Below are 11,557 nucleotides of genomic sequence, written 5' to 3' on the forward strand. Positions count from 1 at the left end.
AGAGAGAAGAGATTTCTCAGGCTTTGCCGAAACACATGTAAAGACACACACACTTGCACACAGCGTGTGTGTGTGTGTAACAGTAGCCTTTATTTGAGGGCTTGGGCCTCTGGCTACCTTTTTAAACGTTTGTCTAAGCAGTCTTAAGACAGGGGCCGCTGCTGGAGTGAATAGCTCCCAGCAAGCCGTCCACAGGCTCCTATTGTCCTCCGTCATATTTTATTATCTCATCAAAAAGCAGGAAATCCGATTCCCTCTCTCTGAAAAAGAGCTTATCCTTCTGTCTCAAAGCAACCTGTCACAAGAGAGGGAGATGGAGAGAGGTGGAGAGAATGGGGGAGAGAGTTGTGAGAGAGAGGGGGGAGTCAGTGAATGAGAGTGATTAACTGCCTCATCGCTGTCTCTTGTCAGAGAACTCCCTCTTTCTTTCTTGATATTTAAACAACACAATGCAAAGGTTATGAGCATATACACGTAGAGACCAGCTTTATACCTTATCTTCTTTTTTTTTGATCAATCACCTCTGCTCGTTCTTTTCTCCCTTCCTCTCTCTCATTCTCTCCTTCCTCTCTTCATATTGTGTTACACAGGGGAAGAGCTACAACAATATCTCTTTTCATGAAAGCTTTTGTTTTTTTGGACCCCCTGCCACACACACACACACACACACACACACACACCTTCCATCCTTTCTGTCTTTCTCGTAGCCTCGCTCCTTCTGTCACTGTAAAATCACTTGTTTTCCACAGTGCCGTAAGACTTTATCAGCAGAAAGTTGTGTACAGCTGTATGTGTGTGTGACACATGAAGACGTCAGCCTCAACCATGATAGTTTTCTTATACTTCCTGCCACGCATCCCTTAACCATGACCGAGCAGGCTTGCGTTGTCATCTTCAAATATTTCCTTGCACACGCGAAAGAAATCCTGAATTTTCAGATGCATCCATTCCAGATACCGTTTTTCGAAAATATTTTCATGTGAGAAAAATACAGGTAAAAAGTGGCTAAAGGCTAAAATGGAGATTTTTTTTAAAAGTCAAAAAATTCAACCTGCTTAGTGTGGACGCATAGTCAATCACCTCATTTGCCTTTTCCAGGCGTCACTCCTCACACACACACCCATCCCTCCCTCTCTACCATTTTTCGGCCTCCTCCTTCCCTCTCTCCTCCCCTCTTTGTACATCTGTCCTTTAATTTTGGGCTCTGCTGAGAAGTTGTTAAAAGCCCTATGAAATATGTATGAAGGATTGTGAGCCACGCGATTGGCCCCATTTACCGGACAGCAGAGCAAATGAACGGCCACACTGGATAATCCCCCACAATGCCTCTGGAACAAAGGCCCAACAGCTGACCCTAGAGAGAGAGAGAGAGTGAGAGAGAGAGAGAGAGAGAGAGAGAGAGAGAGAGAGAGAGAGAGAGAGATGAAGAGAGGGGAGTGTGTGTGTATGTGTGTGTGGGGCAGGGGGGGGACAAGGGAGGGGTTGCAAACATTTAAGGCTCACTGCTGGTCAGGAGGCTGTTCGCTCACATACACAACTCACACGTACTTCACAAAACAAAGGCTGACGGGACAGGAATAACTCCCTCTGTTCTGTCGCTGCGCTCTCTCTCCTTAGACTCTTCTCAGCCCCTCCTTCTCTCGCCATCTCTCTCTCTCCCTCCCTCCCATTCTCCCTCTCTCGCTCTCTCAGTCAAGAGGATCTGAAATACCAATACCCTTTTCTCCTTGACATTGCGTTCTCCTTGCAGTCAGCGTTTTGCTGTCCTTTTATAGTCAAAACGTCAGGAGAAATTCCATGCAGGAATATTCTTAGTAATGCGGCACTCCCTGCGTCTAACGGCCACGGCGCTTCGCTGCACTGGCCCGTTAGCCAGGTCTTTTGGGAAAAGTGTGTGCATGCACGTATACACACATACCACTCATACACAAAGTTGCCCTCGCACTGGGGTCATTGTGCCAGTATTCTAGAGACGACAGCAGCCAAAACAATGAATTATACCCACTTCTATCCCACTCGAGGGGAATTCAATATTTGGGGAATTGGGTTAGCTTGTGTTTATTCTCTCTCTCTCTCTCTCTCTCGCTGTTGAACACACACATGCACACACAAACGCGTAGAGCGCACAAGCTCCTTATTCACGACTCACCTTTTCACTCGAGCAGTGGACAGAGATATGCACACACGCTCATACACCAGACACACGGGCATCTTAGCCTCCATTCATCACCCTGAGGGGGGTGGGTGACTCTCCCATGTGTGCATATGTGTGTGAGAACAGGCATGCCTGTGTGTGTGTGTGTGTGTGTGTGTGTGTGTGTGTGTGTGTGTGTGTGTGTGTGTGTGTGTGTGTGTGTGTGTGTGTGTGTGTGTGTGTGTGTGTGTGTTTGTTCCAGTGGCCACTAACCTTGCTGTGTCCTGACACTCCTGATGAGTATCTGCAGGACACTGGAGGAGAGGAGAGGAGCGGAGTGGCACTGTCAGGCATTTGAGCAAGCTGCTGCTGCTGTATATGTGTGCATGTGTGTGCGAAGGTGTGTGTTTGTGTACGTGTGTGTGTGTGCGAGCATCAAGGGAGGCGGGCAGGGAGACAGTCAGCATTATCCAAGCAGGTGACCCCTGAAGGCTGCGTCGCCCTGGAGCTTTGAGTCGAGGAAAGAGACTCAGCCAAATACACCGAGGTAGCTTGTGTGTGTGTGTGTAGCAAGCATTATGTAGAGCTCTGCCACAGTACAGGATGTGTCATCTCCTTGGCACAAGGAGGTGTGTGCGCTGGTGTGTGTGCTCACGCCTGTATGAGCACGCGCGCGTGTGTGACAGAGTGTTGGCTTGGGGGAAGGTGTCACAGATCTTTGCCAGACTAATCATCTCCATGGTGTCGGTGAGTGCTGCTGTCAGGGACACTAAAGAGGCGGCGTGTCTCCCCGTTCCCAAAGCATTTAGTACTTCCTCTTTCGCCAGCACCTCTCCACCGCTCTTCACTCGGCTCTGCTGTCTTGTTTGGTCACAGATTTACAGTAGGAATCATAAAGATGTCACGCTCACCGTGTTACGGGGAGGGAAGTGGGAGGTGTGAGAAACCTGAGAATTCGCAAGAAGTGACTTTTCTCAGGCCGATGCCTCAATTGGCTTTTAAGGAAGTAGATACTCAAGAGACGGGAGATTTATGGTTTTACATCCACTGTGAAAATATCAGCATAAGGATATTGTGAACCCCGCCACTTACTGCAAAATGAAATGAAGTGGAAGAAATTATTTAAGTCCTGTTAATTTTCTGCATACAATGTTAAGTGACTGGCAGTTGGAGCACTTTAAAGGCTTGGATCAACATGAAACTGTCTTGGTTGAATCATCATGATGAATGATGAGCAACTGTGGTAGTAAATATGTGATTAAAAAGTCAAAAAGGCACCTGTGAAGTTGAATTTAATGTGAAGTTAACTATGACTCCCAAAGAGTGTTTCAATAAGAAACATTCTAACAGCGGGTGGAAGCTACAGTTACATATCGTGGAGACCCGATTAAAAACAAATAACTCAAGATTTTGAGTCGATGTTGGATGACTTAGGCTTCTATGGAACAATATTTTATTTGTTTGCCACCAAAACCTTTCTGACAGGCAATGGTCGCTGAAACTCATAGGTATCATAGTATTTAGGGCCATTCAACATCCCAAACTGACAGATAAAACCTAGGAAATAAAGTTAAAATGATCAAAATGTTAACCATAAAAACAAAACCTACAGTATTGTTCAATTATCGGGGAGACTCCTGTGTTATGTTATATTTTTAAAATGGTTAATCATGTGCAAAGGAATGACCATTTCTTTCTTTCCTTTGTCTATCAAGGTCCCTAATCGCTTCCTGGAGGTGGCTGAGATCACACTGAGAGAGTTCTTCAATGCCATTGTGGCCGGCAAAGACGTCGACCCGTCCTGGAAGAAGGCCATCTATAAGGTCATCTGCAAACTGGACAGTGAGGTCCCTGAGATCTTCAAGTCCCCCAACTGTCTCCAAGAGCTTCTACACGAGTAAATCGATTTCTCCTCCTCCTCCTCCTCGCTCAACGCTTTGCGCTTTTTTCCCTCTGGTTTCATAGAATTTCAGAATGATATTCTCTTTGTTTTATTTTTCCCTTTCCCCACTCTACTTTTGATTTCCTGTTTTTTAATTTTTTTTTAATTTTTTGAATGTATGAAAGTTATGAAGTAGCATTCCCAATCTGAAGCCTCTGTGGCAGTTCCTAAATGACCTAGCTATTGTGTTGTTGTTCTTATATGATAATTATCATGATGGTTATTATTTGTTTTGTTTTTCTATGATTCTGCTGAACTGAAGAGACTCTAATCTTATTGGGTGTTTTTTGGACCGTGTGAACCCTCATCCGTTTGGCCTGTTGTATGATCAACACTAACTAGGTCCTCAGTGTGTGGAAGGAGTTTCTGAATTACACTACTAAGAACATAAGCTGGGTTCCTTATAAACTTCACTCGTGACACCCAGGGGTATCCCTGCAATCCAGTGGGTCTCCCACACAATGAACTGTCCCTGCAAAGTGGGTGCCCAATAGACTGTGCTACTGAAGATGTTCCGAACAGGACAGTCACACACACACATACACACACACGGCCTAGTGAGGTTATTTACTGGACTAAGACTGGGCTCGTGGTACTGGTCTGTACTGGTCTGTTGGACTTGGACTGGTTTCAAATAGCTACTGAGCTCTACCATGTTTTGAAGTGTGTTTTCCCTGCAAGTAGGGCATTGTGTTTATTGGGTGTACATTATTATTTTGATGATCATTATTATTGTTGTTTATGATTATTATTATTTGTCATCACTGCTTGCTGAAGATTGGCACTTCGAGATTTGTTTGTCCCTTGATGCCGTTGCAGAAAAAATAAATTATTGCTATTAATATTATTCCAAAAGAGTTTAGATTCTGAAATATTTTGCCCACATTTCCTCTTTCCTCCATACTCTGTTTCTGTTTATTTGTCACTGAAGTGAACTTTGGATCTATTTTCTTTGTTTTGTTTTGTTATTTTTGGGGGGTTTTTTTGGTGGTCGGGGTCTGGGGCAGCATGCCTGGAAAGTGTTTCGATTTGGGGGTTTTGAAAGTGGGCTTCTCCATTCGCTTGTAGTGACAAGCCTGCGCTGCATAGGACCAGTCTGACAACGCTAGAAATGAAAGTTAGGATGCAGAAACACATGAAGTAAACGGTGCAGAAGTGTGGCCTTTTAGTGTGTCACTTGCTGTCTTTTTAATGGCTAAATTTCTGTAGCCACTCCAGCTTTGGCAAGTAAACTGCTGCCACCGAAAGAGTCATTTGTTCAGCTGTCAACAAAATGTATTCATCTACTTATCTGTTCAGGAGTGGTGAACATACACGATAATAACTGCAGAGTTTTTTTGTCTTTTGTATAATAGCACTATTTTGACTAAAAAGCTCATGTGTGAGATGCAGTCAGCCTGTTGATATGGCAGGCTTTCATTAACCTATACAAGGTGTAAATTACATTATGAAGTTATTTCAATAGCAGTTGATACTTGAATATATCACAATACTGTGGCAATCTAAAGTACAGTGTCGCTGAAACAATAGATAATTGAATACATATGAACAGAAGCATCATAGAGAGGAAGATAATTCAAGGAGGGCAAAGAGAGGTGAATAATAGCTGAAACACAGGCATTCATTAATTTTGCTTCAAGTGGAATTTCCCCCACAAACAACACACACACACACACACACACACACACACACACACACACACACACACACACACACACACACACACACACACACACACACACACACTGCTTCTTCCCTCCACGTTCACCTGCCTTTGAGTGATCTAGCTCCTCTCTCAATGCAACAATATAAGGTCGAAGGTGAGCACTCACCCCAGGGGTAGATGGAGAAGCTCTCAGCACTACAAAGAGCGGGGACAAAGGCACAGCGCGAGGAGCAACATGCACCTGAAACCCTCCGCTCTGTCCCTCCGTCCCACACTGGCAGCTTTTTAAGACCCAAAGTGTGATTCTGTTTGAGCAATGTCAAAAAAAAAAAAAAAAACGCCATTCCTTTCACTTCTACCTGAGATTCTAATACCAGATTTTCCACTTGAGTTGTACGTGTATATCTATAATTTTATGACTTACATCCGCCCTCTCAGGCTTTTAAGAATTTTTATAAGCAATTAGTCTTAGCTGCCCTTTTGACGAGGTAAGTTTGATGCGATGAGAGGAGCAGAATACTTTCTGGAGTGCGTGCGAGCTGGCTGTTGATCTCACCTTGGCGACATTGGCTTATAGTGTGTCTGTGTGTCACAAAAGATCCAAGGGGCAGGTTGCTTAACCTGCTGATGTGTCTAAGCGAGACAAAGCGCCTGACAAAAGGAGACAGCGAAAGACAGAGAGCTACTCCCTTCATTATCCCCCCCTTCTCCTCCTCTTCCTCCCTATGGACAGTGTTCTTCTTAAGATCCGGAGCCCTGAGAGAGCGAGCCGGACACCTTTCTCACTGAAGGATGGGCTAGGCCCTGCATGTCTCAGAGTCTCAAAGCACCAGCCAAGGGCTCTAAAGCGCCACAAACAAAGGAGAAAGGAAAGGACACTTTTATCTGATGCACAGATTATTATCGCTCCACACCCTCCCCCTTCCTGCAGCCCCGCCCTGAAGTTAAAGAGTTCCTGCGCCTAAAAAGATTAATTCAGGATAATGAAGACTTATGTGCAAAAAAGGATTAGAAAGACCTTAATACCGCGTTGAAAATATTTTTGTCAAGTTTTCCTTTTCTGGGGTCGTTTGATTTTTAGCATAATATTATTAAAATACATATATAGTCTTTTTTAAGAATTGTAAAATATAAATCTATTGGAAAAATATATACTGTAGTGGAAGTTCTTTGGAAGGCACTGTTAGAAATTCTTTCATAAAAGAAATCTTGAGGGTATTTTTAGTGACGGCTTTGTTTAAATCTGTATTCTGAATAAGTGAGTTGTTGGTAGATTAGGAGCAATAGTTGTAGGTTTTTTGCAGGTTTTGTGACCAGTTTTTCTTTTGGTTTCTTTACCTTTTTGTATATTGTGCTGAATGGCTGTCTTCTCCTTGAGATCAGAAAAATAAACTTGGAATCTGTTTTCAGAGTATGAACTATTGTTGTTGCTACTGTAAATACTGTCAGGATGAAACAAAGAATAGCTGTACAGTTTTTTTCTATTATCACTCAGAGTGCTATGGGGGTGAGAGTGGTTAAAAAAAGAAGGATGAAAACAACAAAAAAGAGAGATGACCCATTCTCTCCAACTGGACTCATAACCACTCTTCCAAAAAACCCACAGAGTTTTTTGTTTTTTTTTGTTTTTTTCCCTGCCATGCCTTTAACGGGGGTCTGTTTCCCGTCGGCAGTGCCCTTGAAGTTGCACCAGCATCCGTTTCTTTAATTTTTGCTGACAGAACGATGCTTCATAGGCTAGCGGTCGGGTAATGATGATGTCACGGAGTGGCCCGTTGGCAGTCTGCGGACCCGGCCTCGTCCAAAAAAACAAGGGCAGACGCCGCCGACGCAGCTCTAGATTTGACCCAGGAGAGAGACAGGAACTCATTGTCATCAGAAGACTAGTGTCATGGAGGGGACACATGTTGTATAGTAACAATTAAAAAAAAAAAAAAGACAGAGAGAGAGGGACTGCAGATAGAAAAAACAATTTATACAATTTTTTTTACCGGGTTCAAACAGTTGGGAAAAGTTTGGACTTTTGTGGAATTTCTGTACGCTTTGCATTGTGCGCGTGCGTGTGTGTGTGCGTGTGTTGATGTATATGAGTGTGTGTCTGTGTGAGAGAAAAGACCTATTATGAGAACCTGTGAACCAGTGAGTGACACAATTCTCAACACTGTGGCCCCTCCCCCGCCCCTGGGATCGCCATCCTGACATGTAAATGATTCTCATTAAGCGTTGGCAACGTGGGTTTGGTGTGTGTGTGTGTGTGCATGTGTGTGCCTGTGTGTGTGTGTGTGTGTGTGTGGGTGTGTGTGTGTTGCGATAATTTCCTCTGATCTGTTTTCTGACCTGTTTGAAAGGAGTTTTTGTTTCTTGATGCTTTCAGTAAAAAATTCTTTTTTTTAATTATTATTATTACATCGCTCCTCTTTTTTTGTAAATATCAATGATGTGGACTTACAGTGATAAATACTGCCTTTGTATAACTTAGCAATATGTTATGTAAATAGTGTTTTGTTGATGCTTTTTGTATGACATTATTATTCGATGCTAGTGCAGTAATTCCAACTGGAACAGCCATGTGTCAAATACAGTCTGAATAGTTACACACAGATTGTAAAATTAAACTCATGACATGGCTGCTTTTTCTGTTATTGGTGTCTATTTGTCTTGCAGATTTTGTGTAATTTATTGGTTTAATTTATCCTAATTTATTTGATGTTGTTTTCTTTTGTTTTGTTGTTTTTTTTTCAAACAGGGAAGGCTGTACTGCATTTCATTAAGTAGAATCCAACTTTAAAAGATTTTAATCCTACCTAAAAGTGAATTTTTAAAAATAGTATTCCTAAAGAGCTCATTCGATGATAAATGGAGATCTTGGCAGCTAAATGGAACTGGACAGTTTAGAAAAAGAAAAAAGAAAAAAGGTTGTTATGTTTTTGTTCCTGGACAGGGCCGAGGGTGGGCTGGAAAGCTGAAACTAGTTTGAAGCAGTTTTCTATTTTCTCTTGAGATTTTTTTCCAATGTATTGCTTTGGCCCAGCCCAAAAACAACCAGTAGTCAAATTGCCTTTCGTGCCTTCACCCTCTATGAACTGAATGTATGTGCAGTATATATGCAAGCTTGTGCAAAATGAATAAAAAATGGAAATAAAAATGAAAAACAGAGTAGAAAATGTTTGATGAGTGTCATTTATTAATATCACCTTCAATACATATTACATGGACAAAGATATCATTTTTACAATGAGGGTGTGTGTGTATTTGTGCGTGTGTGTGTGCGTGTGTGTGTGTGTGTGTGTGTGTGTGTGTGTGTGTGTGTGTGTGTGTGTGTGTGTGTGTGTGTGTATGTAATGTGATAATTACTAATAAGAATTATTAAGTTAAATAAAGATACAACAAATATATTACAGTGGTGGTGGTTTGCCTTGACTATCTATCTTATTTATCAACTTTTTTTTAATCACCAATGGATCACTGATCATACTGTGTGTATTTACTGTATAGATAATTTGTCCAGTGTGAGTGAATTAGAGCTGCTCTGCTCTCTGAGTGATCCAACACGTTAATGAGCAGTTCGGCTATGGAGTGCCAACCTCCCATTCTAGTTTTCTCCACAGGCTCCAGAGAGGACTGCAGATGCCGCCTCATCAGGCTAAACGCAACAATTGCCATGCTGAGGGAAACACACACACACACACACACACACATATATATACAGGCATACAAATGACACGATTAAATCATGTCTTCAACCTAAAACTGTCAAATTTTTTAAAAATTTGTGAAATTAATTAATTGTGTTTTATCAATTTCTTTAATTAAGGCTTAGATAAAAGTTCACATTGGAAAGACAAGCCTATGGGAAATGGGGTTTGTTTGAATGAATGAATTCTGTGTGTGTGTGTGTGTGTGTGTGTGTGTGTGTGTGTGTGTGTGTGTGTGTGTGTGTGTGTGTGTGTGTGTGTGTGTGTGTGTGTGTGTGTGTGTGTGTGTCAGTGTCAGTGTCTGTGGTATAGTGTCTGTGGTTTGTTTGAATTAGTGAAATATTTAAATATGCAGGTACAAACGACATTTTGTAAAAGCCAGGAGAATCTAATTTTCTTCTAAAATGATTTTTGATTACATATATCAGCAACAAAAACAATGAGAACAGATTGTGATATAAGATATAGCTTTCAAAAAAAGACTGCTAGTGAGTTTAGAAGTCAGTTTTAAAAAGGGTCTTTTAAAGGGTTGGTGTGTTTTCTTTGCATCATTTTCCTTTTTTCTCATCATGACCTCTGTTGTACTTTCCACAATGCCTGAATGTTTTCTGTTCCTTTTCTTCCTTTTGTTCTTGCCCGACTGCTTTTCACTCTTTTTGCTTTGATGCTCATTTTTGGAGTTGCTTCTTTTGTGTCTTTCTTGCTTGCTTGCTTTTATTCTTTTTTTTCTCCTCTCTCCCGTGTTCCTTTTCCCTCTTGTCCTCCGCCTGCCTCCCTCTGCTTGCCTTAACCGGAGGCTACAGCTCCTTACGTTGGGCTGAGACAGCATCTTTGTACAACACCGACCGTCTGCTCTGTAATCAAATACCATCTGTCGCTACATCTGAAGACTCACTCTCTCGCTTCTTCCACCACACACATACGCAAGCAGGCACACACTTGTACATGCGCGCACACACACACGCACACCACATCTGTGCTTCCCACTTTTGAACAATGTGTGGTTGTGTGTGTGCGCTTTTTATGTACAATGACCCATGTACTTACAATCATTCCACCTGATTCATTCTTGGCCTGCAGGGAGGAAGTCACTGGAGTCACTTTCACCACTTCCTGTTTTTTCCACCTCTCCCACTGGGGGGTTCAAAGGTCATTGTCTTCAGGTATCCATGTTTGTTCTGTGGCTCTGTGTGTCAGCAAGACCTTGGCTGCTGTATCAGACAGGAGATAGTGGACTTTAGCACTTCAGTCTTAGATCAACGGCCCACTATCTCAGAGGCAGCCAGACTTTCCCAATGTTTGCCCAATGTTTGTCCCTGCTCCGGCACAGAAAACGTTGACACGGTCCCCAAGGTCCCTCTCCAAGTCCCTCCTCCCTTCGTGTTCACTTGTTATCACACACTCAGGTTCAAGAACATTTCTGTGTTAAGAGTGTGCGTTTGTTTTTTTGTTTTTTGTCTCAGCAGAACAGATTTCTTTGCTCTTTCATCACGCTTTTTTTTTTTTTTTTTTTTTTTTTTTTTTACAACACTCCAACCGGATAACAAGCAGAAAATATTTGATAAATATCACCAGATTCACCACACACAAGCACTGATGTAACTCCCCGTGCAAGGGTGACGAAGAACAACAACGACTCAGGAACTCATTTCGATTTCTTCTCTGTACGATCCTCCTACCAACGACCAAAATGAGCTGTCCATCGTTTGAACCATTTTGACACCTACTCCTGCAAAATGACTGTGGGCTTGAAACTAAAACAGCACAATATTATTGAAGTTTTTCTCAGTCAGAGGACTTTTATTTACTGAGGTAATCTGTATGTATGTGTGAATCTCCTTTTATTTGCCTAACAGTGCATTTATCTTATTAATGCACCCTGATTTATATTTTTCACAGAAAAATGACTCCACTTCCAATCAAAAGAAATGAAAACAGATTTACACATTGCTCAGATGGATTCATTCTGCATGTGTTAGTAATTAAACACTGGATTTCATCTATTTGTGCATGGAGCAACACACTGGTCTTATGCTCCAGAGCCGCTGGCACAGTGTGAGATTAACTATGGGTTGCCCGCAGTTGGCATCAGTGATATGGACACCTAGTGGTCAATATGC

The 11,557-nt window shown here is 42.3% G+C and overlaps 1 protein-coding gene across 2 annotated transcripts in view; it reads left to right on the plus strand.

The window, feature by feature from the left end:
- The window catches only part of LOC133997875 (prospero homeobox protein 1-like), a 32,059-nt gene extending 24,333 nt beyond the window's left edge, over positions 1-7,726 (plus strand). For both annotated transcript variants that reach the window (XM_062437595.1, XM_062437596.1), the window contains exon 5: positions 3,850-7,726. In XM_062437595.1, the coding sequence (XP_062293579.1) occupies positions 3,850-4,035 (186 nt within the window). In that variant the 3' untranslated portion in view covers positions 4,036-7,726. The remainder of the gene's footprint in view (positions 1-3,849) is intronic.
- Positions 7,727-11,557: the final 3,831 nt, after the last annotated feature.

Source organism: Scomber scombrus, chromosome 17, assembly GCF_963691925.1.
Source record: "Scomber scombrus chromosome 17, fScoSco1.1, whole genome shotgun sequence".
In the NCBI taxonomy this organism is placed as follows: Eukaryota; Metazoa; Chordata; class Actinopteri; order Scombriformes; family Scombridae; genus Scomber; species Scomber scombrus.